Source organism: Alligator mississippiensis, chromosome 13 (genome assembly GCF_030867095.1).
Source record: "Alligator mississippiensis isolate rAllMis1 chromosome 13, rAllMis1, whole genome shotgun sequence".
In the NCBI taxonomy this organism is placed as follows: Eukaryota; Metazoa; Chordata; order Crocodylia; family Alligatoridae; genus Alligator; species Alligator mississippiensis.
The window spans coordinates 52,545,849-52,572,307 of record NC_081836.1 but is presented as its reverse complement, the minus strand read 5'-3'; the positions used below and the strand labels follow the sequence as shown (position 1 = coordinate 52,572,307).

Here is a 26,459-nt window from a genome sequence, read left to right as displayed (position 1 = left end):
CAGAGCTTTGGGTTCCCTGCCTGGCTCTTGTGGACTCCACAAGTCACATCAACCCATCTGGCCTCATTTTCCCCATCTGCAATACAACACTGAGTCAGGAATTCCCTGACCGAGGACTTTGAGATCCTTGGTAAGCACCACTCTTATTAATATCAACCTGTTATTGTCTTTGTTCTCATACCTCAACCCAGAAAGGCAGTATTATTGCAGACCCTCAGTGGTAAAGAGCACCACTACAGTCAACAAGGTAGAAAAATACTTGTGAAGAGTGGCTAGGAAACCTACTGCAGTATGGATGAATGCAGGCCGTTCAGCCCACACTTCTTGTGCCTGCAAGGACTCTGCTTTCCTGCCCAGAACCCTTGGATCTGAACTCACCCCTGCCAGGCACCTAATGACTGGGCCCAGGTTCATGCCAAGTTATTGGAGATTATGTAGCTGTGGAAAGTATCTGCAGTTCCTCTCTGCTGGGAGGGCAGCACAGGCCAATAAAGCCCTAAAGGCATGTAGAGAAGGCCAGGATGGGGGATGAAGAGATTCAGTGTAATTTATACCTCTCTGTGCCAGCTAAAGTGGCCGACCTGTAATGCTTTATGGCTTTTATGCCTGCACTTCTCAGTAGAAATCTCTTTCTTTAAGCAGCAATTGGAGATAAACCTTACAACATCCAAAGGAGGTGAATTAAACAGTTCTGCTCAAGTGGAGAATTACAAACAAGCAATTTATTTACAAGGAGCTGCCTGTGTACCCCGGGGGGGGAACCACTCCTGGCTGGAAGGAGGGGAGCGGCTGACGGGATTCCAGCTACACAACAGCCTTTTCGCGTTATGCCACACAATGCACCACCGCACAGGAAAGAAACGGTGTCTCCCGGTATCTGGTGTCCCTACCACTCTTGCGCCTGGCCTGGAGACAAGAGCGAGGGCGCTGCTCACCCTGACATCCGTCGGCTTTCCTTATGGCTGAGCGATTCGCCGTGCAGGAAGTAAGCACAAAACACGTGACCCCGTGATGGTGAGAGTTGCATTTATTTCTCCTTCCTGCTGGCTAACTGTTGAACAGTGTTTATGCTTTTCACTCCAGGAGCAGAGAGATAAAAGCCACTCCACATCCTGGATCGCTGCCAGGCCCTCAGGAAGCGCCCGAATTTTGAATCACAAAGACACTTTTAACAGGTTTTATTTTTCTGCTCCCAGCCTTTCGCTGACTCCGCGGAGATGAAACCCTCTGCCCAGGAGCAACTCGGAGTGGAAGGCAGCGTCTCAGCAAGGGTGCGGAGAGACTGGCGTGGAGCCTTCGCAAGGGCAGAGTCTCCTACTGCACAACAGGCCATCAGATCCCAGCCACGCAGACACCAAAGATACCCAGCGAGCTTCAGTGGAGCTTGCATCTCAAAGTACTTACGGGCAATTACCTTCCGGCTGGCACTAAGCCTTCAGTCCTGAGGCTGGAGGGATTTCTGATGGGGTTTTGACTATACCATTACCTCTTGCACATAGCCCGGTGCGGCTGGCAAAAGGGCGCATGAATAACATTAGCAGTTTTGCTCGCGTGGTCTTAGTGCCTGATCCTGGGATGGGAATCTCCTCTTGGCTTCAGGGAGGGGTGGGGAGAGCTGCATTTAGCTAAGTGGAATTGCCAACAGGCGGGGTACAACTTTCTTTGCTAATTAAACACCTGGCACCCTTTTCATAGCAACCTGCAAGATAACAAACGCATCCAGTGTCTATCCCGGGAGACGGTGGGAAGAATGAGAAAGAGAGAGGAGGAGGGAGAAAGGGCCACCTCACCCTCTGCGCATGCTAAATAGGCATGCTTAAACACATGAGAATTGATATGCATGATCCCCATTGCCCCCTAATGAGTGTATTTGGCAAATATTCAATCGATGTGCACCTGCTGTCCATTAGAGCAGCTTCCCGTTGAGAGGCAGGCCACTGGACTATCATCAGGCTGTGTGATTCACCACTGCATCACTTCAGCATCAGCCCAATTTCAACAGGACAATGCTGGCATAACAATGAAATAGTGCAGGCCCTCACGGCTTTGTGTACGAAAGGGTCTCTCCTCTTTCCCTTATAAAGAAAGCCCAAGGGAGAGGGTATAATACAGAACACATGATTACCTGATATTGCTGTAGAGGGAGTGCTCGGTTCTCCATATCCAAACTCATTTACAGCTACCACCCGGAATTCGTAGCTCACCCCCTGTTTCAGCTTGTCCAGACTGACTGTGTAGGAGGTAGCACTGTGGGGGATGTCCTTCACAAACGTATCCCACAGTCCTTCATCTAGGAAAGCGGCAAGAAAAGTACATCATTAGCAGCGTTGCTGTGTGCTCTTTCTCCTGCTCTGTGAAAACAAGTTGCTATTAATCATGTGTTTCGACATTAGGCAATTTCCATGCATACCTGAACCACTGTTTTCCAACAGCGCAACTAACCCAAAGCAACGAGGTCCGCTGCTAAGTCACAATCATGCTAAGTCGCGCCTGCGTTTTACATTACAGAGTTAGCGGCAGGAACCAAACATCTGAGCTGCGCTTTGCACGCTTTTGTAGACTTATGTTGGAACATGAAATACAGGAGCCCTACATGGGAGACCAGAGAACTCTGCACCATATTGTTTGCTTAATAATGTTAATAATAACAGTAATAATCATAATAATGACAGTGCCCCTAGTCTCTTGTCTTGCAGATTGGGTAACACGCCAGGAAGAATTGCTCAGGGAGAGTGTGAGATGCGTTTCGGTATCAGATTTCGATATAGAAAGATTTTTGCTAAAAATTATAAAGCTTGCTTTCAACATGAAGCCTTTAAAGGAGATCAAACATACCCATGGACCTGGAGTCTGATGAAATCCCTGTCCTGCAACCCAGATGTGCAGGTTAATAATCTAGTTATTCAACAGCCACGCTACTATTTAGATTGAGAACTATTCACACCCTGCTCCCCCCCATACAGAGTTCATACTCCTATGTTCATTTGAAGCACAATGCAAAGATGCAACACAGTCACTGCTAGAGACTGGAAAAAATGACAACTAAAAATGCCGCTCAACAATTTTGAACTCGGGAACATTAAGCTACAAAACCTCTCTTGGGACCCGCCGCTTCTAGTGATAATGTAGGCACCAGGTGGTAGAGTATAGGGCAGGGCCCAGCGTTTATTGCTACATGAGTGTTCAAACTGCACTATTAAAAGCAACGGGTGAGATTCTTACCTGGTGTGAGCTGGCATAGCACTCAGGCTCTGGCCCATTCAGTACTATATTAGATTTCTGACTTTAATATTTTGGTAATGAATATTCATTTTCCCCTGTCCGTCTTAATGACAGTATAACAACAGAGCAAATACATTTTGCATAAATATCCTTTCAGTGCAGAAAATGCTTGTATTGGAAGAGGGCCCTCTGCGCTGAGAATCTATTATGCCTGTTACTGTTTCAGACTCAAAGTGCTATCACTATATCAGTAAAGCAAAAGCCAACAGCGTTATCATTAATGACATGTTCCAGTGCTGCATTATCAGGGCCAGAATCTGTTGGGATTTACTCTAGTGTAAGTCTAGTGAAAACCAGGCAGGGTTTCTAGAACGGCACTACGAGAACAGAGCAGAATTTGGCCCATAGCCTATTTCTTTGCAACAGGGAATAATAGGGAGAACTGAGTGATTTATGCTGCAGGTGCATTTCCATGTGAATGTTTTAATTTTGCCATCAGTAAATATTGGTTCAGTAATTTGTAATGTGCCGGGTGTTTCACATCATGCACAGTGACTAACAACCCCCAGACAGCATCTTTTCTGATCAAGATGATTGGCAGTCCCAAGTGGATACTTGAAGCAGGCTGAAAACGTTATTGTTCTGTCCACATTGGAGAAATACTAAAGAACAATAAAAATAGGTAATTCTTCTGTCATGTTTAAAATTCAGACCAACGCATTATTCGCCAGCATGATCAGAGCATAATGAAGTTATCATAATGTATCGCTGTTATGTATTAGTTTTTTTACAATGGGTATAAAACAGGAGATAAAATATTGACTTCATTTTTACAATGCAGTGTAAAGCTTGATTATTTCTCCCATGTAAAGTTACAATGCAATAAAAGAAAGCTTGGAATTTTGTTTACTTAAAGGGGGGGGGGGCATGGATGCATTTTTAAAGTGGGCTGGCTCCAGCCACCAATGCTAAAAAGGATGCCGTGGAGTCTATAAAGTATTCTCATAATTACTAAAACTTCATGAGTTTTCATAAACACACTTGTAAACAGTGATAACAGAATTTCACCTCACTATGAATTGTCTGAAAAGTAATTTGCTTGCCCTGAGAATTGCTTCAGTGCAGAGAAAAATAACAGAATAAAAAATGATTTTTCCACCACTAATTTCAATAGAAGCAAACCCTGCACTCTCTTACCATTTTTCTTAAATTTCCCAGGAAATCATTTACATTCAGAGTGGGATAAAGGCAGCAAAGCTGCTGCAGACAGCTCTCAAGTCAGCCCCGTTCGGCATTGAATGGGAATTTGTGCTCGAGGGAGGGGGAGCTGCCAGGCCCCATCCCCTGCCTGTGCCCCCAGCCCCTCTGAGCACCCCCTGCTCGCTGACCCCCCCATGGCTGCCCTGCCTGCCCCCAGCTCCTGGCTCTTTAAAAAAAAGCCCCCACTCACCGGCTGCTGCCACGCAGGGGGCGATCCCTGCTGCCCCCCACTGTCCCACGCTGCGTGGGGGGCTCTGCCACAAGCCCCCAGATGCCCTGAGGGCAGCCATGGGGGGGCTAGGGGAGCAAGGGGGGGTCGGGGGGCTCGTGGCAGAACCCCCTATGCATTGCGGGGCAGTGGGGGGCAGCAGGGATTGCCCCCCCACCCGGCAACACCCGGTGAGTGGGGGCTTTTTTATGAAGAGCCGGGAGCTGGGACCGGGGGGGGCGCTGGGGGAGCGGGCAGGGGATAGGGCCTGGTGGGGGTCCCCCATGGTCCCCTCCCCCCTCTCCCACCCCCTACATTCCAGCACGGAGTCCGGGTCCAGTTCTCTGCAGCAGCGAGTGGGGACTGCCTGACTCTCCGAAGCTCTTCGAATCTTTTCCAAATCGATTTGGAGAGCTTCGAATCAATTCGGACCTTTTAACTGGTCTCCTGATTTGATTTGGATTTGGAGATTCGGCCACCAAATCGGGCCGAAATCTCCTCCAAACCAAATCAGCGCCCAAAGCTTTGCACGGCGCTACCATGCAGGTGCCAGGCACAGTCCAGCCCTTGGGCTTTTCCACACCTGCCTGGGAAGGCTTTACATGACTGGGATACCTAGATCTCACCTACCCATGCATAGCAGGGGCTGATGAACTTTGCCAATTAAGCATCACTGTATGTATTTATGAACTCATTCACTGTATAAGTCTCCCTTTCCCCACCTAAACACGCTTGCTATAGATGAGATCGGCTGAGAGAGAATTGAGCAGCAGGACACCTAGGGCAGAAGCGATTGGCTCTTGTATTAGGGAGAAAGGCATCAGCATACTGTACACAACATTTCCCACGTGGCTCTTCAGGAGGAAGGATTTGCATGCCAAAGCCAATATATCAACAATGCATTAATGCAGAGAAACCACTGGAGAGGCAGTGTTTGCGACGCTAAATCACCCCCCCCAAAACAGGCACAGGCCTAGCCAGGCCCAGTCAATTCCTGTTTAATGTACTGTGAGATGCAGCACAGCTGGCAATAAGTATGCAGCCATATTGCTCTCAATTGCTTTTGCCTCAATAACATCTGTCCCTTCCTTCCATTCATTTTGCCTTTTGGTGGCAACCGGACTCAGAAAGGAGGGCTAAACGCCTAGCACAAAAGGGAGAGTTCCTTGGAAAAAATAAATCTCATTTTGCTTCCTGATATTATAAATGCTTCGCTGCATCGTGGCCCAGCCTCATTTCCGGCCGACACGGGCGCCGATGTTTATCTCCCAGCCTTGGTTTCCAGCCCTCGGAGTTACACACGTGTGTAAAGAGAAGGCTCCAATCACTAGGGAAGACAATAGCTGCTTCGACCTATTGTCGCGTGGAGCCCGTGTCGGATGCTCGTGGGCTCCGCACATAGTTGATCCCTTGGAGGCGGCGAGCGGTGCCGTGCGCTGCAGGTGTTCGAACAGACGCTCCGGCAACACAAAAGTTTGATTTCACGGACAATTAATCAGGGTCTCCACGCTGAATAAAACTGTCAGTCATGAACGGAGGCTTCTGGTTCCGATAACACAGACCACTAACTAATGGCTGTCAAGCTGGAGCTGGGGCGAGATAGAAACCTGCCTGTAATTTATCTCTTAAATGCCAGCTTTTCTCTCTCGGTGCCACAAGAGAGCTGTGCTGTAAAACTTTCGGCTAATCACACATCAGGAAGTTTACGAGGGAAAACACCACCGAGCATTACGGACCTTCCAAACTTGGGCAAGTGCTCGCACCACGACGGGCAAAATTAAAATGTTAATTAAATTTTTTTACACGGGAAGCCTCAGTGCAAACTAACTAAAGGGCCAGAACAGAGAGTGAAGGCTGACAAACCACCAGCCCCATGCATGCTGTTGGAGGGCAGCGATGAATGAAGAGCTCCCATGGCCAATGCCAGAGATACACCTGTGCCCTTTGCTTTGAATTTACTGGTTTGGCTGGTCTGTGTCCAAGCTCAATGTTGCATTTCCTCATTTGTTTAAAAATAAATGGAAAATGCGGGGCGGGAGGGGGATCACAACAAGTTACTCAACAGGCTAAAGAGACAGCTAAAGAGAGTTCAACCCTCAGAGCAGATGGAAACAAAGTGCCGCAACCTTTTTGGGGAGGGAAAAGCCCAGTGCTGACGGAAACGGTCCTTCTTGAAGCTACCTGCTCTGGCCGAGGAATATATCATTTAAGGGACAAAAGGGGGCTTTGCCTGACTGGTCCATATTCTAAAAATAGGTGTTTCATGGCTGCTTTGGATTTATTTGGCTTATAGTTGCCAGCCAAGTCACACTACAGACCATTATCACGGGAAACATGTTAAGGCAGCTTGTAGGCATCCCACGATCTTCAAGAAAGTCTCACAGATCATCAAGGCATCTGCTGCAGGCCAATACATGCATTGAGGCCCCATGCCTCTATAGCCGGGACAGCGTGGATCCTTCAAGTACCATGCAAAACCACTCTCCCTCCCTTGGATGTGGAAGGTAATGCCAACCTGTGAGGAAAACTCAAGGCTTGGAGAGTGATCATCTCACCAAGTGGTACTGCCTAGGCCACACACCTATCCTTATTCCCAATACGGAGAGGACAACAGGGTATCTGACAGTGTTGGAGAGAGGGACAAGCCACTTTCATAGATACAGAGATGTTTGGATTGGAAAGGATCTTAGCAGATCATCGAGTCCGACCCCCTGCCCTGGGCAGGAAAGAGCGCTGGGGTCAGACGACCCAGCCAGGTGCTTGTCCAGTCTCTTCTTAAAGACCCCCAAGGTAGGGGAGAGCACCACCTCCCTTGGAAGCCCATTCCAGACTCTAGCAACCTGTACCATAAAGACGTTCTTCCTGATGTCCAACCTAGATCAGCTCTCCGTCAGTTTGTGGCCGTTGTTGCTAGTTACTCCAAAGAGCGCCCTGGTACACTGAGCATCTCCTATTCCTTGTTGCCCTCCGCTGATGAATTTGTAGGCATCCACAAGATCACTTCTCAGCCTTCTCTTGAGACAGCTGAAGAGATCCAGGTCCCTCAATCTCTCCTCACAGCACTTTTCCTGCAGGCCCCCAACCATACGAGTGGCCTCCTCTGGACCCTCTTGAAGTTGTCCACATCCCTCTTGAAGTGTGGCACCCACAACTGGACGTAGTACTCCAACTGAGTGGCCAAGGTCTGGAACGGGCTCCCAAGGGAGGTGGTGCTCTCCCCTACCCAGGGGGTCTTCAAGAGGAGGTTAGATAGGCATCTAGCTAGGGTCATCTAGACCCATCACTCTTTCCTGCCTATGCAGGGGGTCGGACTCGATGATCTACTGAGGTCCCTTCCGACCCTAACATCTATGAATCTATGTATCTATGAACTGCGGCCTGACCAGTGTTGCATAGAGGGGAAGTATCACCTCCCTGGACCTGTTTGTCATGCACCTGCTAATGCACGATAAAGTGCAGTTAGCTTTACTTTACTTAGCTCCCCTCTCCTCTAGCTGGTAGAATTTGCACCGTTTTGATGGGTTTCCAACAGGAGGTGATACATATTACTCACGTTGCCTAACTGAACCTTGGGTAGCATTTACTATGGCAGCAATGGAGACCACTCAAATGCAGTTATTATAGCACTTGAAGAGTTGAACTGGAATCTATTCCCCTTGGCATAATGGTGATGAAGGAAGGGAGGGAATGTTTCTGAAGTTTCTCCAGCTTATGAAGGAAGCTCTGAAAATATGCTGCTCTATTTGTTCTGCGCCTGCATCTGAAGCATCTTCCAGATGGGTGAGGAGGTAAGCAGACTGGGCACCTTACGTCAGCACAGAAGCACAGCAGGGAGGCAGAATAAATAGACTCAGCTGTATATTAATAGATTAAAAAAAAAAGCAGCAGGGCAGAAGGACCCCCTAGAAAATGAGCAGTGCACTGAAAAAAATCAAGTGGCAAAATACAGGGAAAAGAGGTCAATGTTTATTACACAAAGCCACTCTCCCTTCCTGGTGGAAGACAGCTTTGGCAGAGAACTCCAGCAGGAAAAATGAGGTTGTGCAGCATTTAATGTTTTGGGTAATGAGGCCTATAATAGATGACACTTGAGATCTGAAACACGAAGGTAATGGTACTGCATTTAAATACTGACAACAAGCTAAAGCCTTGCATTTGCCACGAGATGTTTCTGGCCTGGTCGCAGAAGAGCGGAGACCTTTCTTGCCTCGCTTTGTGGGGCCCGGGCACAAGTTAACAGATCTTCTCTGGATGGGACAGCAACGATCTGCAATAAAGTCCCTCTAACTGGTGTTCTACTGCTTAGCAATAAACCAGCACGTGGAAACGAATTGTTAATGCTGTGTTAAAACCAAAGCCGTCCTAAAATGGCCAGCCCCATCAGGGGGAGTTAACTCCCTTTCTTTGTTGGGCTTCGAATTCAGTTTTCAAGCTCACGCATGCCAAGATGAGGAAAAAAAGGGGTATTTAAATGCAGCTGGAGTTTGCATGAAATAAGCAAACATTCCAATTAGTCCCTCTCCTCAGTTGGATCGCATTTCATGCTCTCTACAGCTTCAACCAGAACTAAGACTGGGAGTCTAACATGCAAACAGCCAGCTCATTTACTACAGCAGCATGAATAGGATTAAAATAATCAGAGAAGGAATTAAATGACTCAACAGTCATGTCTCTAGAGCAGGGGCGGCAAGAGACTGTTTGCAAGTTCAGTGGAGTGGGGCTGGGCGGAATGACGCTGGGATAATGCAGCTCAGGTGCGGTGTGGGAGGACTCCATTTCCCTTGCAAAGAGCCAACGTGCCACAAATCTTCAGGCAGCGTATGGAAAATGTTCACTTGCAACCAATGGTGAGCTGAGCCCAGGCGTGTCTGATAACCTGGGAGTGTAGCCACACACAGCAGTGTTAGCTGTTACATGGGCATGCTCCTTTGGAAACTGTTGTGTTCGTCCAAGGGCATTCAGAAATCAAATGATTCCAGCCACAAGCGTGGGTGAGAGGGCTGCCAGGATGGTCAGCACCGAATATCTTGTGAACATAAGGTAAAGCTAGGCATTAATTGCCATGAAAAGATTCAAGAAAAAGTAAGTTTAGATTCTTATGTGCATAGTCAATATATTCACATATCACACAGGAGCCTCGTGCTGTGTTTCACATAGGGCTGCCAACCCTCCCCGATCGGCCAGGAGTCTACCGGAATCACCATCGATCTCCTGGTGACTACTGAAAGCAATCCAGAAGATGGATATTGTGAACGGGTTGAACAGTACAATTAATGACACTGTGTCACACTGGGGAAAAAACAATTTCCTGGAATAGCTTCGGTCAGAGTTGGCAAGCCTGGTTTCACAGGGGAACAGATTAGAGCTTGGGTTTTTCCTGTCTACAGGTGTGGCAGGACAGTAGGGGGCACTCCTGCGCTGAGCCACCTACCTCACCATGCCTGACCACCTACCAAGCTCCGAGTACCTCCCTGGCGGCACCTCACGTCTGGGCAACCCCACTCCTGAAGCACACCGGCACGCCTGGGGGTACCGCTGCCACCACCCAGCCATCTGGACTGTTTCTGAGCCCTGTGCTGCAAGGGGTACACGGGCCTTGTAGTGCTTGAGGGTGTTTGACCCACTGCAAAAGCTTGGGATGCTTCCTCTAGCTTGGAGTATAAAAAGTAGCCTCCCTTAGTCAGCCTCTTCCAGCGAGTCCACCACTCTTGGTACAATGAAAAACTTTACTGGTTACTTTACTGGTTACAGTGGGAAGGCTTGGGGAAGGGGGCAGGTACAGAAGTATTACAGAATAACCTTAGAGCAAACAGCGTGGCTGGGTAGCCTTTGATCATGCATCTGTGCTACCGTGTTGCTTTTTCAGCCCCACACTTGCAATTTTCTTGTTGGCAGGCAATAGGGAAGTGCAATCCAGGCCTCATTCTGAAATCCCCTCATTTGTTTTAAAGTGCCATTTGCCTGTAGTTAACGAGCTTCAACCACAGGTTTGTCCGGGTCTCACAGCATGGGCTGCCCCTTTACAGGGTCTGGGTTCAGCTCCACCTATGCCGTCACTGTAGGCATTGCACTGGGTACTTTTTGTGCCATTTTGTATGCTTGAGAGAGGGGCAGAAAGTCAAGGAGAAGCAGTGGTATTGGGAGAATAGCTGTGATAAAAGCTTAGAGAGGGCATTTTGGGTTCAGTGCTGCCTTGGACTGTAACTAAAGCAGCTTTCTTCTCTTGCTGGATTCCTTCTGTGTCCACACAACATTGCATGTTCTTTTAAATGGCCAGGACTCTGTCAAAGCTACCAGGGTCCATTTTCAATGCCTTCCCAACTGAAAGAGGTCTCAGTTTGCTTCACTGCTTGGGTCAGAAGTTAAGCAGTTACTGGAAGGATGCCAAAGAAAAAACCTTCACTGGCATTTTAGTCTGTGGCATGCCTTTCCCTGACATTGCATTAATGGCCAGCCTTATTTCGCAAGATGACATCTTTCAGAAGATATATAAAATTGAGAACTTGGCCCCTTGTCGCCATCTAAGATTCCCTCTCCTTCCCTTCCCACACACTTATTTTGTTGTATTAATCAAGTTGATAATGATATTGCACCCCACCTAAAATATCTGCATAGAGTGAACTGGAGAACTTATTCTGCATGACCTATTGCTAAGAGCCATGCATCGTTATTGATGTAAGGAACCTGCCACGTTCTGAAGCAGAAGACGGTATATTTTTCAGTGCTAGGCCAATGAGCCTCAAATATACATTTTATGAGTGCTTCCGCATGAAAGGTGCCGTATACACTTGTAATCTTAAATTATTAACCAGTGTGGATCCTTAATCAGAGGTTTTGCTGGTGATGTTGTTTTGAAAAACACCGCAGCGGTCACGGCAATTCCCTGTGACTATTCCTAAATAGGAGGAAATCTGACAGGACCGTATAACATCATGTAATGTAAGGCAAAAATAGGAACTAGGATAAAAATACTGAGCAATACCAAGTAAATGAGGACTCTAATCTTGCTTATTTTCCTCCACAAAGTCCCATCTCTTTATCTGGTGGACAAATACCTTCTTTTAAACCACTACGCTGTGGCTGTGAGTGTAGGGTAGACTACCAGACTGTCACCAAAGCTGTCCAAGTCTGCATATTTTCTTTGCAGTTCCTACCTGATGGCCGTGCCTCTATGATGTAGCCAGTTGTAGGTTTGTCGCCTGAATCTCCCTCGGTCCACTGCACAGTCAGTCCTGAAGCAGATTTTGTAACCTGAATTTCCTGAGGGGAACCAGGAGACCCTGAGGGATAGAACCAGAATAGAAACGTAAGGGAGCGTAGGACACGAGCAGGCTGGACTTTGTAACTTCTGCAGGCACGCAGAAAAAAACACACAGAAAAAATAGCTTTGGCCAAACTCTTAAGCAGCATAAACTCATTTAATAGGTTGCTGGTTCATACCTTCTCCTAGTTCAAGCACTACAGAATAAAATATCAGTTGTTAGGTTTTGCAGAGATACCCCTGTCAGTTAAACAAAGGAAAAACCTGTCATTTTGACAACTTCCAAACATTGACACGGTATCGCTGATATTCCTGCCTACCGAGTCAGCAAAGCAGCATCCCCTGAATTTTAGAGAGCAGCCTGTCCATTCCTTCAACATGTCACTGGCACATCCAACGGGATTATCAATTTATAATGTCTATGCTCTGGGCATGACAATGAGGTGAACTGCAGCAGCGGGGTATCTTCATCACAGCTGCACGCTACAGAAGCGATTTCAATGAAATTAAAAATCATTGCACCATTGTTAGAGGAACGGGATCTATTTTGGGGACAGCACTCCTGGAGGCATGAGTGCAAGAGACGGGAACAATAGGAACTGATGGAGGGTCGCTGATTGAGGGGTCAGGAAGGCAAAAGGAGAATGGTGAACAAATACTGGAAAGAGGCTTAATGGAGTACTGGGCAGAGAGAGGTAATTTTAATGCCTTTAACCTTCTAGCTGTAAATTGTAACTATTAACATGAATCACCTGTTTATCAAGAAAAATACTTTAAAAAACTCTTGGTCTCCAAACTGGCAAAACCCAGGGAGCCTGACCTTAAGCCTGCTGTCCTCCTTTCAGCATAAGGGGAGTGCATGGGCAGACACAGCCACAGGTATCAGCCTAAAGGTACAAGGCCTAAAGACACATGGGAACCGTTCTCAGCTCTTGCTACTTTTACACCCAGAAACTCTAGCAACTTGGGCAGTTCTTCTCGCTTGGAATTGGGAGTGTGATCAGTGCCATCAGAATTACAGGCAGGCAGGGTCGTGATAGCTTTGATTCCTTTGGCTGGTCAGTCTGTGCTACAGTTCATTTCCACAGGGTTTTTTCAGTGGGTCTTTCTGGATTTCACAGAGAAGGACAACCATAGACAGCTGCAAAACCATCTACATCATGACCAGAGCCCTCGTGACTCAGCTTTCCTTTGGACTGGGAACATATGTGGAGTACACCGTGCGTCACTGCCTGCTGTTGGACTTCGTTAATATAATTTGATCTGCTCCGCTGATGCTTCTAAGGTCCTACTTACCTTTTGCTGGCCCAGCTGTGATGTTGGCTTGCAACTCGGGTCCATAGGTGATGGTCCTGGCTTGCACTCGAAACAAATAGGTCACTCCCTTGACGAGATCTCGGACCTTTAACCAGCGCTGCCAATTTCCTTTGATGTCCACAGTCACCACCTTGCTCACCCCTAGAATGGCCCACGCAGATGAAAAGAGAGGAGGGGGTCTCAGTGGAGAAAAGCCAGCTATCAAGCAGAGCTCATCCCATCTAGATCGCGAATAAAATGATCTCACAGTTTGCTAAGAAAGTATTCCTTACAATTAGCAGGAGTTTAAGTAGTGATAATAGCCAATTTTCAGCACTGATAAGTATAATTAGAGTTTAAGCTTGATAAGTGGGTACTGACAAGAAAAAACCTTACAACACAACTGGGAAATTACCAAGAGACTATGTGCAATGTTGCTAATTACACTGGGAAGGAAGGAAGGAGGTGAGCGAAAGGAGGAAGTAAGTGAAAGGAGTACGAGCGCTTCCTCAACCAGAGCCGCTCTGGTTGCTCCCTCTTTGCCAGGCATCCTGCAAAAGAATTGCGAGGACAGACACCAGGCTGGATTCAGCTTTGCTCTTCACCTTTTACAGCTGTCTACACCAGTGCTGAGAGAGTGCAAAGCCAGTAGTGTAGCTAGGGGCAGACAAGAGGGACAGCAGGTCTAGCACTGATTTAGGGGGCATGTGCACTGTCGTAGCAGCTGGAACAGCTGGGGGCAGAGGGGAAGGTGACATGGATCTATGAAACAACGTCAGCACCCAGTGTCCGGGACGACGATGATGACGGAAGTGGCGGAACAAAGTGGAGTGCAATAGTGACTCTGAATGGGCCTTGTTGTTTAAAAGGACAAGGCAGCTTTTAAATCCTCTGTTGAAAGCTGAGCCCTGCTTCAGTCCCTTTACCCTAGAGTGGCTCAGTGTCCTCATTCTGGCTGGAGGAGAATTTTCTTGATAGAGGCATAGTGAGAGACAGGACCAAGACTCTCTTTTGAAGACCCTTGTGCAAGTCTTAGCATAAGGGGTTAAGTAGGGAAAGTCCTGGGGGTTGGGAGTGGGATTGTAGAGCACTGTACTGTGTAACGCAGCCCAGAGGGAAGCCCTGGGAAGCTGCCAATGCTGTGAGAGCCCCTTAGGGGTGTCTGAGTTGCACTAAGGCATCTGCAAATTCAGAGGTGACCTGAGACAACATCAAGCTGTACCTCCTACAACCTCACCCCCATCTTCCAGACATGCACATTCCTTTAACTAGGATACTAGCATCCCATAGGATAGGACTGAAGACATGTTGAGCATTCAATTTACTCTTCACTTTTAATCAGCGGGTCTTTTTGCATGCTTTTCTCTCCTGTGGGTGACTGACCACTGAAGCCAGTTCTTGCACCAATGCTTAGAGTCGGTTGCATGTTTAAATTCATCAGTATACCAGGACGCTGCAGAGAACCATACTTTCTGGCATACAACACCTCCTTCCCCCTGGAATATAATACACACTTTGTTTTTGAAGGAGAAAATGAAGGAAGAAAAGTTCTTTTTTTGCAGTCAGTAACTAAGTAGCAGCAACTAGAGGGCTGAGCCTGCTCACTGCTCTGCTCCCTGTGAATCGCTGCAGGTTTTACTTTCGATTCCACCCGGTTATAGGCAGAGCTGCTCTTACTGTACTTCTTACATATAATATAAGCTCCTCCAATTTGCAACAGCTTGTTTGGGGAAAGGTACATGCTGTATACAATAAATATGGCAATTGGAAAAAGTGCGTTTCCCTAGGAAACTACTAAAGTGCTCCCCCTTCAACTCAAGGAACATAATTCAAAGAAATACAGGAAAACAGGAATATTTGTTATTTCAGACTGAAATCTAAATAGTGAGGATGGGGTGGAGGGTGGAGGGAAGGCTCCAAGGCAGTGTTGTTGTCTGTCTCTGGATAAAATATACAATGGTAAAGTGTAAATATGCATGATAGATGATCAGATGGGCAGAAGCTTCTGGGCAACATATGTTGGCCATGCCCCATCTTAAAACTTGTTAGATTTTAACTAGAGCTCTGTCTAAAAGAGCTTCACATTGGCTAGTCCAGCACAATGAAGACTGAGGAGGCACATGCCTGATTTGTATAAATACAGCTGGTGTAAAAACCAGGGCCAGAGAAGAACCATTTAAGTTAAAGGACAACGCTAACTTCAGAATAAAGAGGTATAAACCAGCCATGAATATACTGAATCTGGAAATCAGAAGAGCTTTTCTAACCATCAGAGAAGCAGTGTTCTGGGACAGCCTCCTAACAGCAGTAGTGAGGGCAAACAGGAGGGCAAGACAGCACAGACAGACACGAGAGGGAAGAGCAGAGAAGGGAAATAGGGTAGGGGATTACATCAGATAGATACAAGACGACTGAGGTGTGGAATCATGACTGGGATGGTGGAAGAGGGAATGTTTTATTACTATCAAACACATAGTAATGGAAGTGATAGGGTAATACTGCCAGTCTCACTTTCCCATGACACCCCAGTGTTGTTCTGGTAGATCAAAGAGGAGTCCTATTTTCTAGGGGTGTGCAAAACGGGCCCTATTCAATTTGGATTCGACCCGAATCAGGGATAGTGATTCAATCTGTTGATTCGGATCACTGTCCCTGATTCGATTCCGCTGAATCTGAGTCTGAAGATTTGACGCTGATTTGGAGAATCAGCGATTCGGACAAAGACACAGCTGTAAAAGTTTTTTCTATGTACCTTGGGGTAGCGGGCATGGCTTGTGATTGCTGTGATACTGGGGCGCATGGAGCGTCCCACAGGAGTGCAGGTGGGGGGTCCTCCATGTGCTTGGCGGTGAACCTGGAAGTGGACTGGAAGTACTTCTGGTTCACTTCTGGGTCTGCTGGTGGAGGACGCCAGGGCCCCCCCTGCCCCCTGCATTCCCCCAGCTTGGCGATCAGCCATAGGGGGACCCCCAGACCCAGGAGGCACCAGTCGTTGAGCCAGGGAGACATGGGGGAGCTCCCAGCACGCTCCCCAGAGGATCTGGAAGTGGACCAGAAGCACTTCTGGTCCACTTCTGGGTCTGCTGCCAAGTGCACCGGGAAGCCTCCGTGCGTCTGTGGGACGCTCCATGCGCCCCAGCATCGCAACATTCACGAGCTGCCTCCTACCTAGAGGTATGTAGAAAAAACATTTAAAGCTGTGTCTATGTCTGAATTGCTGAATCTTTCTGAATCAATTTGGAAGGTTCAGATTCAATCCTGCGAGATTAAAGGGTCCTCTGATTCAGTTTGGATTTGGAGATTCGGCCACTGAATTGGGCCGAATCAAATCAGGGACCGAAGCTTTACATAGCCCTATTTTCAGCTTGTTCTCACCCTGCATCCAGCTGCATTACATCGCTGGTGACCACTTGGCGTGCTGTCCTTTCAGGTGGCCTTGTCACCCTGGCTGCTAAAGTCTTGAGGGTGTCTCTGAATGCCAGGCATTGCTCAACCCTGGGGCTCTAAAGTGGTTAGATGGTAGCTCCCTCAGCTTTTATGAGCTATAACTTTCCAGAGGTTTGAGTCAGATTTGTGCTCCTTTATTTTACCTACTCATGGGAGTTAGATAATGCCCCCTTTCCCTGGCATATCCTATTCCCAGCAACTGAAGAGAAACCGGTTTGGCCATATCATTGGTCCAGCTAGTCCGATAAGCTATCTTTAGCAGCGGCCAGAATTTGATGCTTCAGGAGAAGACAATCCCTCTGCATGCTCTGCACCTGCCATCTGTGTGATTCTGTAGGTGTTCGGTGGAGCGGGGCAATTCCTTCATGATTCGGGTACCCAGATTACAAAGGGAGACGTGCAATTTGATCGACTGCTGAGAAAACCTAACCTCCTGCACAACAGCCTGATTTCAGAACCAGATACAAATACTCAGAACACTTGTATTGCCATGTAAAAGAGAGATTCCTTCTCCGTTTTGTAGAAATGAATAAGAGGCCAGGAAGCTGCAAAGTATCTGAAACTCCTGATGCCTTGAGAGTGTTTCCTGGTTAAAATTCCACATGCCTTTTGCGTCAGCTCTTCATTCAAACGCACTGCTAGCCCTGAACAGTGAAAATGTTTTCATTTCTGAGTATAATTTTCCCTATGTGCAAGACATGGAAATGCAGGGTATAAAGAAATCCTTTATGTCTTACAGAAGCAACAAATGCTGGTGATTGATATCCCCATTTCTTTGGAAAGGAGTTTAAAATGAATTGGCAATGGCTGAAATTACTCTACCTGCTGACATTCTGCCAAAGTTGGACACCTTTTGAACTACTGGCAATCTACCAGGAATATAAGAAATATTAATAGCACCCGCTCCAAACTTTTTAATCTTTTCTAATTTGCTTTTGCATTTGTTTGCAGAGAGATTGCCAATTCCTTCTCTGCTGGTATTTTGGTAAATTAATAAAGTTATTGTGGCTGTCACACTGTTGTTGGGTGAGATTATCTCTTGCAGTGAATTAAAAAATGCTATTGGAAAACTTGGTGTAAACACAAAGGTACAATTAAATCGCTACTGTTGCTATTTGCTTCTCAAGACAGCCCTGGTGTCACCGATAACAAACACACCTGTGATACCAACACAGCCCACAGATAACAACGGGAATGACAGATGATACCAGCCACCAAGAGCAACACAAATGGGACTGAGTGACAGGTATTATGCAAACATTTTAAGACAAAGTGTAGGGAGGGGATCAAGGATGAATTTGTTCATCTGCCCTGTGACATACCAATGGCCACGCAACGGCCTTGCAAACCGCACAGGAATATATGGATTTCTTTCTGTAGGGGAATGACAGGAGATGGAGAAGAGCCATATTCTACAGTTACATAGCCTGCTGTGGACAGAAATGGTCATCATTATCTCAGTTACTTACTAACACTGCCTGTATTAGGAAAATGGAGGAAGAGTGGGAAGTTGGGCAGCGATAGGAGACAGGGGTGCATTTTCCCAGAATGGATATGTAGATCCTTTGGGGTTTTCTTACCATGGACGGGTGCCAAGGGCTCGTACACCACTCGGTAGCCCTGCAGGATTCCATTTGCTGCTGCCGGCTCTCCCCAAGACACGTTGAGCGTGGTGCAAGTGATTTCCGAGAACGCCAAGAAGCTGGGTGCGCCGGGGGCTGGAAGGATCACAAAGTTATTGGATTGCAGCAGGAATATTGGGTCTGATATATATATTATAAAATGTTATTTATTGCCAAGCATAAATCTAAAGGAAACAAGCTGAGAACGGGGATTCATCGATTATATCAACACTTCCTGTAATCAATCCAAAACGCACGCTGTTCTGAGATAAGCAGGCACTCCATTGCAAAACTAAAACTAAACAGAAAACAGGAGGAGGAAATCACAAAGACACAAATGGGAATGATGGATGAGAACAGGGGACAACTTCATTTCCCAATGGCTGCACCCTCAGCATCACAGTGTTCCCTACTCTACAGGCCCAATTTACTGAATTGAGTACACAAGGTATCTGCTGAGCACTGTGCCCACGCTCACAGGATATGCGTGCGCTTGCAAATCCCAGTCTGTATGCACACATCAGGCATTTTTACATGATTTCACAAATACAGGCCTTAGTTTGCAAAAGTTTTAATGTGAACATTGGTCTACACATCTGGTGCGCAGTAATGATATTTTCTATTATCCCAGAACATAGACACTGTTGTGGCACATTGTCACATGCACATATCTGTCGCTGCCTCGTGGAACAAGGGCAGCAGGCAAAGTAGCCCTAAGTCTGACTGGTGTGTTGGGTCTTTGCACTACAGCATATTTCAGCTGCAATCCAGCGCAGCAATCTTCCACTTCAGATGGGAACACATGCTCCCAGCACAGGGCATCCGTTCTTGGCTAGTAACAGGACCCAAAGAGAAACAGCGAGCATGGCATGGTCTCCCCTCCAGAGACAAATGTACAAGGCTCTGGGACAGAAAAGCATCAAGAGAGCGTACAACTCTGGTGCATGCTTCTCGGTGGAATCCAGTGACTATGGAACATCTATTCTCCAAGGGCCAGTGTTTCCCCTATGGGACCAGATCTCCAAAGATAATACTTTTTCTGATAGTGTCCATAGCCGCAGAGAGCCGTTAAAAAAACAACATGATTCTTTTGTGATGTGGCTTTATCAGAGTATCTCAGTTGAGTTACTTCTGATATACACCAGCCACGTGGGAGATCAGAAACAGGGCCATAATCGTTTGGTGCTCAATTATGACAGAGGGCATGGACAGATGACACAGGTATGCTGCCTTACACGGGGAACAGGAGAGGTGACTTACCATGGTGTAGCTGAATTGGGCACAACTGTTCTGTCTGTCTGATCCTTAAAACACAGTAAGCAAAGCTAAACTGCAGTAACATACCCCCTGTTTCATTAAGAGGTTTAGCTTCACTGCAGGTTAGGAGCAGACACCTCAAACTGTTACACTGGATCAGTAGGTGTGCACTTCCGAGTGCTCAGTTCCCTCTATCTCCCCCCCAGCCCTGCACCCTTTACAATGGTATAATATACATCTGTGTATGCTCAGAAATCCTGTTACTATTCCACTCTCTTCTAGTTCATATTCTAGCATCAATTTCAGCTGTGAAATCATTTCCCAAAGGATTGATTCTTATTTGATCTAAACTGATTTGCCTAGCTCCCGTAACAACATGCTGTAATGACTTATTCCACAATGATCGCCTCACAGTACTGCATTTTACTGCCCGAGACAAGAATGAAGAGTTGTTCCAGAATAGGTTTGCACCACCTGGCTGTGTGTCTTGGTTGGGATGCTAGCAAGCCCCCCCTCTGCCTACCTGCTCCCAGTAACAGGCTCCAAATACAGGAACACACCAGTGAAGTCACTCTGGGGCATCCCTTTGTCACCGTTCTCAGGACCGCAGTCCCTGACATGCATAAGACCAGCCATTTTTGATAGTCCTGGAGTGGAGGTATGTCTACGCTGTCACCAGGGTAGAGCCGTACCCCCATGCACATGCCCATGACCACTGCTTGGGAAACGAAGAACAGCTCCATACCTGCCTGGAGCGTCCTGCCCTGTTTGGGACTGCTTCTGGGTCCATCCCCTGCTGCGTTGAAGGCAGAGACGCAGACCAGGTATTTGGTATGGCTGGTCAGGTTTTTCAGCCGGACTGTTGTTTCTGGAAGGAAGAGGACCTTCACTTTTTCGGTGTCATTCTGACAATCCATCTCCCAGTAATAAATCTATTAAGAACAGAGAGATGTTGCGGTAAAGACTGTACCCAAAGTACAGAGTGTAGACTGTAGTGTAGGTTGTAAACTGCCACTGGGAAAGTGGTGGCATTGTTAGCTCTGGACTCTCATTGAAATGATATGCCAGCATCGTTCACTGAATCCCAAAGTCCTTGCTTTATTCTTACTTAGACAAACTCCCCTCGAGTCTAATGAGAGGATGTTATAAATGATGTGTGGGTATTATGACAGCACCACTGGAAGAGCACAGCTGTGTCTGGACAGTCACCAAACCCATAGCCGGGTGACTTGGTATGGCTATGGCAAGCCCAAAGAAAGCTTGTTAGTGCAAGACACAGACTCTGTCTCCTTCTGAGGAGTGTTGACATAACCAGCATTACCACTTGGTGCTTGCAACAAGCCCTTCAATCTGGGGGTGTCAGAAATATGGCCCATGTTGACCTACCATCCAGGCTTTGGTGCTGTCTGTGGATCTCGGCGTTGGCACACAGGCAGCATGCGGGGTGTACCGGATGGCCCCAGGTGCCACTCGGGATGACTGGATGGCTTATTCCAGTCACTCTGGGACTGAGCTGAATATGGTACCTACTCCAGCAAGCATCCGCTTAATGCTAAATCTAACGGCGTGTCCGTCAAGTCCCATGTGCACCAGGGCACTGGAGCAGTGGGGTGGCTGCTGTATGCAGTGCAGCCCCGGAGCAGCTACCATGTGCAATGAAGTAGCTGGGGAAGAACCGTGCAGCACGCAGTGTCCACTCCAGCTGCTCCAGGACCTGCACTGCATCTGAAAAGTGAGGCTGGCCTGTGCATCTGATCCAGCCTGTGGACTGGACCCATGGCAGTCTTTTGAATCCACAGGGCCAGGTGAGTTTGACACCCCTGCTTTAATCTTTCAGGTTCTCCTCTGCCCTTATTCTAACACCTTACTGAAGAGGGCAATATTGGCTTTCCTGGTACCTTTTTCTATGGGTGCTTCTCCCCATCGTTCCCCCCGACATAATTCCTTTCTGGATGCCACAACACTCCAAAGATGAATCTTTCCAAAGCCGATGCCAACACTGCTTTGTGGACAGGCCTGGCCAGCATAACTACACAACAGCCCAAGGCAAGCCAGGGAGTTTTATGTCAAAGCCAAGCTATTAGAACTATACACATACAAGGGTAAAAATGCATGAATTGATATATAAGGGTGCTTGTGACTGCCAAGAAGTAATGCCAGACGATTCTCACTGGCTTGGCTTTCCTTCACTTATGGACCTAGCTCAGGGAGGGAGGCAGAGCCAGGCATTGAACTCAAGCCAATCTCTGATATTCGGAGCCTTGCCCACTCCCAGTCTCCAAGGGTTCGTTCCCATCCTGGGGAGACCGTACCAAAAAACGTCTGCAGCGCGCCAAGTTTCTGCCAAGCCCGGTGCAATTATGACCATTGTTTAACTTGGTTAAAGTTAAAGAAGTGAAATAAACCAGCTGAAATCCAGCCTGGCTCAGTCTTGCAATCTGGAGAAAGTTATGGATTTTCTGAGCGCTCACAATGGTTGACGTACCAAAGGCTCCGTTAATTTGCTCGAGTAGAATTCTCTCTCCCAGATTTTCTACGTCTTTGCTATCTGGAAGAGACATATTGCCCACACACGCTAAGCTCCCTGCCCTGAGCTGCACTCCCATCCTCTTTTTTGTGTGTGAATATAAACAGCCCCTTCTCCTTCTCCGTCTCGTATGCTTTAGCTCTGCTTTGGGGACATCATGCCATTCTTTCCTGCAGCCTGAGCATTGCTTTAATTTTCCTTGTGTAGCAAGGACTGCTGTAGCTAGAGGGTTCTCTCACAGGTAACAGTGAAGCCAAGCAAGATAAATGAAAGCAAGAGACAAGGGGGATTGCCTTGTAGCCTTGTATGTTCCCATTTTGGCTGTCGGCAGGAGGTGGGTCCCAGGCGATCTCTAGCTGGCTCGCAGAAAGGGCGTTCACTTGGATGTTCTGTGGGGCCATTGCTGGTGCTAGTGAGAGAGAAGAGAATAAGGAAAATTAATAGTGACAAGTAGAACTAGACTCATATCCAGGTCGGACGCGTCCATTTGTGGAGAGACCCAAGTCAGGCTCTGTTTATGCCACAGCCCAGCTACCAGTCAGCTCTGAAGCCATCTAACATCCCAGAGAAGTCTCTGGGACACACTTGCAATGCATGCAGGGTTGCTGGGTTCTCTGTCTCTTGGAGGTTGCTGGGTTCTCTGTCCCGTGTGGACTAAATTAGGCAATGCATCAACCCAATCCCATCAGGAGTTCTTATGGGGGGAAAAAAACAATGGAGAGAAATCTCTCTCCTTGTAGTTTTAAGCTTTAAGGATAATTGTTAAAGCTGGCTTTTGTAGCGACTCTGCAATCCAGACCGGCCCGCTTCTGAAAAGAAACATGTAAAAAGAAGTAAATCACCTAAGCTCTGCCCCCTGCCCCTTGTCCCTCAATCAAAGTTAAACAGCAAGCCCGGTTTGTGTTATTGCAGACTGCTGCTCCGAAGCTTGAGAATTAGAGCTGCATACACAAAGAGGTAGAGGACGAGGGTTGGGGGACAAGAGACTCCATAAATCTGTCTCCAGAACAGTTTAAAAACAAATCAATTAGACACTGCCTGTATGTACGGCCAATGCTGTTGATTAGGATCGTTCTTCGCCCTTATTGCATGAGATCTTCAAATACAAATCTTGAGCCGCCTTGGCTCAATGCGTTATTTGTTAGCATGCTTGTTATTCCTTCTTCTTGGTACGGCAGCACAGTAGAAAACTAATTTCTCCTCCTCTTTACATGCACCTGGGTCACTCTTATCTTTCCCCTTCGCTGTGATCCAACTCAGCACAGGTGGAACGTCTTCCCCAGTGACTGGCATAGATGGTCTGCTTTCAGACCTGCTGTCTGCCGCTGGCAGGTCTTAACGAAACAGCACACGTTCTGCCTGCAGAAAAGATTCCTAAATGCATCCTGTCCGAGCTCCCAAAAGGGGAAGGAGAAGGCAGGACATGAAATGATATTTCTCCTCCCTTCTTCTAATGCACGGGCAGATGGTACCGCAGCCTTTGCCCCGGTGCCTAAGAAAGCTGCCTTTCTGCTCCCTGCCCGTTTATAGAGCATAAATAGAAGTGATAAAACATTCACTATCTAAGTAAGATAACCAGGGTGATCTGCTCCTCTGGCGAGTTCTTTCTTTGGGAAAGAATGACCTTCATAAGTCACACTTCCCCCTCCCTCCCTCTCTCTAGGGTTATAAAATAAAATAGTAATTAACACCCACTCAGCCTGACACCAACTATTTATTTTGTTCTAACTGTGTGGTTTCCATATTATCACTGCCCACCCTGCCGTTAATGGAAATGTTAATAACCAGCGCCAGGTTGTTGTGACAGATGCTTGGGCTCATTATCAGAAATTCTTATTTACCGCTCCATTAAACGACAGAATCGCACAAAAAAACAATTCAATCAAAAACTAACTGGAGGAATTTTAACAGCCACATTAATAATCCCAAACATAAATAAAGTTAATGTCTTTTGCATGTTTGCCATCAGCAACTCCATCGCAAAATTACTGTTGTACAATTAAAAAGTGAAAGGTAGAACGGAGCACGGCTATTATCCTGGTGCTTGGTTAAAACTGTTTTATTATTATTATTGTTATTATTATAATGATTATTATTATTAGGTTGCTCTTTCAGCGGGAGGAGGTGACAATGGGCAGAAATAAAACTCTAGCTGGGCCTGCTTGGTCGTGGGAACTCAATTAATTGCTGCCCTGCAACCCAATCCTTCTCTGTTTCGCTGGGAACGGGAAGATAGCAGCAAGCTGACTGAAGGGCTGTGTTCAGGGCGACGTTGTGCTGCTACACAATGCACTGAAACTCTCCGCTTCTGAAGAGTTTTTTTTTTTTGCAGAACACAAGAGCATGTGACCAAGTCTTCTGCACAAAAGAAGCCCTGAAAATACATCTCGGAGACTTGATGATGATGACATGCTCAGGGAAACAGCAATATGTACAATCACAGAGGAAAATGGATCAGTTTAACAATTTATTTTCTTGCCAGGTGATGACATTACTGGATGCCCTGAACTGACAGCAATATTCTGCTTTGAAGCTTTGTCTACAGCAACATTTTTCTTTGAATTCCCAGTGCTAGGTTAGAACCACGTCAGCTCCCCGGCTGCAGACAATGGTGGGAGAGCTTGTCAAGCTGGGCTCCTGTCATTTTGTCATTTAACCCACTTTGGAGCAGATCCAGACAACACAATGGTTAAAATTTGCTGGTGACCCTTCTAGGCTGACCCTCTTTCTCCCTGGACCAAATTGCCACTGGTGCAGTTGTGGGAAATCAGAAGGAAAAAAGTCAGTGCAGAAAAGACGTTGTTATTTATAAGTCCACAGCCTGACTACATGCAAATCATGTTCGGTTTTATGCCCTGTGAGTCTGTTTCCCCGCTCAGCTCTCCAACTCGGAGACTTTCCGAGATGCACAGATTTCTCGATGACAGCGAGGGACAGCAAAATAGTGATGCTCATGCTTGATGCAGACAGCACGTTACATTAAGAGTGAAACCAAATGGTTTAAAGACTCTCCAGAGAGAGTCCTGTCTGAGACCCCAAAACATTCACTAGAGGCCCAGGTAGCCTTTACTAGTACAAGCTAGCCGATTATAAAAGTGGAATAAAAGGCCCTTTACTATCTAGGAACACAGTTCAAGATTTCAGAGCTCTGGGTTTTTCATGGCTGTTGGCATTACTAATATATAAAGCAGGGCAGGAGCTGCATACCTCACCCTGCTTAAGGTGCTGGTGACATTATCAATTGTAGCAGCAAAGACACAGAACCCCGAGGGTCTGAACTCGGCTCTTGGCAGGTACAAAGCGTTTCACCTCCTCTGAGAAATGTATGTATTTGTCATTTCGAAGTCTGCAAATGTATTCCGTTCTGGAACCTCATGCAGCCTTTTGTAAGCACTTCTGTTTTAATAGGATTTCCATTCACCTTTGAGGCTGGTGCCGTTAAAGAATCACTCAGCAAAAGGGAGACCAAGTTAGGAGGAGAGGGAGCAGATTTTATAGCTAATTAATAAAAATATAACAATCATGGGTTGGTCCGATGCCAACAGAATGGTGCCAAGATAGCAAATCAACAAGGATGCTACATGGAGATGCAAAAAGCAGAGCCAAGATTTGCTAACTCGGTGCCTAAAGTAGGGCGCCTAAATCTATATGTAGGCACCTACCATACAACTAGCCTGGCTTTTTGATGCTACTGAGCATCTTTCATTCACGTGGAAGTCAGTGGGAGCTGCACATGATACCACCTTTACATTAACATGATGGTCACCTGCTCAGTGGCCATTCTCTGTGGGAGCCCAGACTATTGTAGGAGACATATCCCGGCTTCACGTGTTGTTAATATGGGCTGTTAACCTCTCCAGGCAGTCCCGCATTTGGAACTTTTCATCAATTTGATGTTACTGTTGGCCTTTCATTTCTTTTCTTAGTGACAGCTGCTATGATGCGCGGTAGCACTGGAGCACACTGTAGGCCACAAATCCTTGTGATTTATTGTGTAAACTTAATAACTTTCTTCATGAAACCCTCCTTGCTGCTACTGTTACGTCTGCTTAAATTTCTGGGTAGCCAAGATTTTCTCCCTCTGCTGATGTTATCAATGCCAATATTACACTAGGCAATTTACAGACAAGCCTCGGACAAGGTCTCTGCCCTGCTGAGCTTACCGTTTAAATAAGCACGCAGGTGAGAGCTGGAGGAAGAGCTGTAACAGAAGAACTGTGGGCTAAAAGAGGCTGCTTTGCATGCATCTTCTCACTTTCACAATTCAGTTTAAGATGCTAACACACCTTACCCTGGTCTACAGAGTGAGCATTATTTTTTTCTGCTCTTCAAAAATACTTTGAAATTAATGCGACTGAT

The 26,459-nt window shown here is 46.9% G+C and overlaps 1 protein-coding gene across 3 annotated transcripts in view; it reads right to left on the bottom strand.

The window, feature by feature from the left end:
- Window positions 1-26,459, bottom strand: part of SDK1 (sidekick cell adhesion molecule 1) — a 683,598-nt gene that overhangs the window by 18,797 nt on the left and 638,342 nt on the right. For all 3 annotated transcript variants that reach the window (XM_019494663.2, XM_014610818.3, XM_019494664.2), the window contains 6 exons: window positions 22,394-22,509; window positions 20,319-20,505; window positions 18,275-18,412; window positions 13,248-13,409; window positions 11,845-11,970; window positions 2,126-2,290 (listed from right to left, as the gene is read on the bottom strand). In XM_019494663.2, the coding sequence (XP_019350208.2) occupies window positions 2,126-2,290; window positions 11,845-11,970; window positions 13,248-13,409; window positions 18,275-18,412; window positions 20,319-20,505; window positions 22,394-22,509 (894 nt within the window). The remainder of the gene's footprint in view (window positions 1-2,125; window positions 2,291-11,844; window positions 11,971-13,247; window positions 13,410-18,274; window positions 18,413-20,318; window positions 20,506-22,393; window positions 22,510-26,459) is intronic.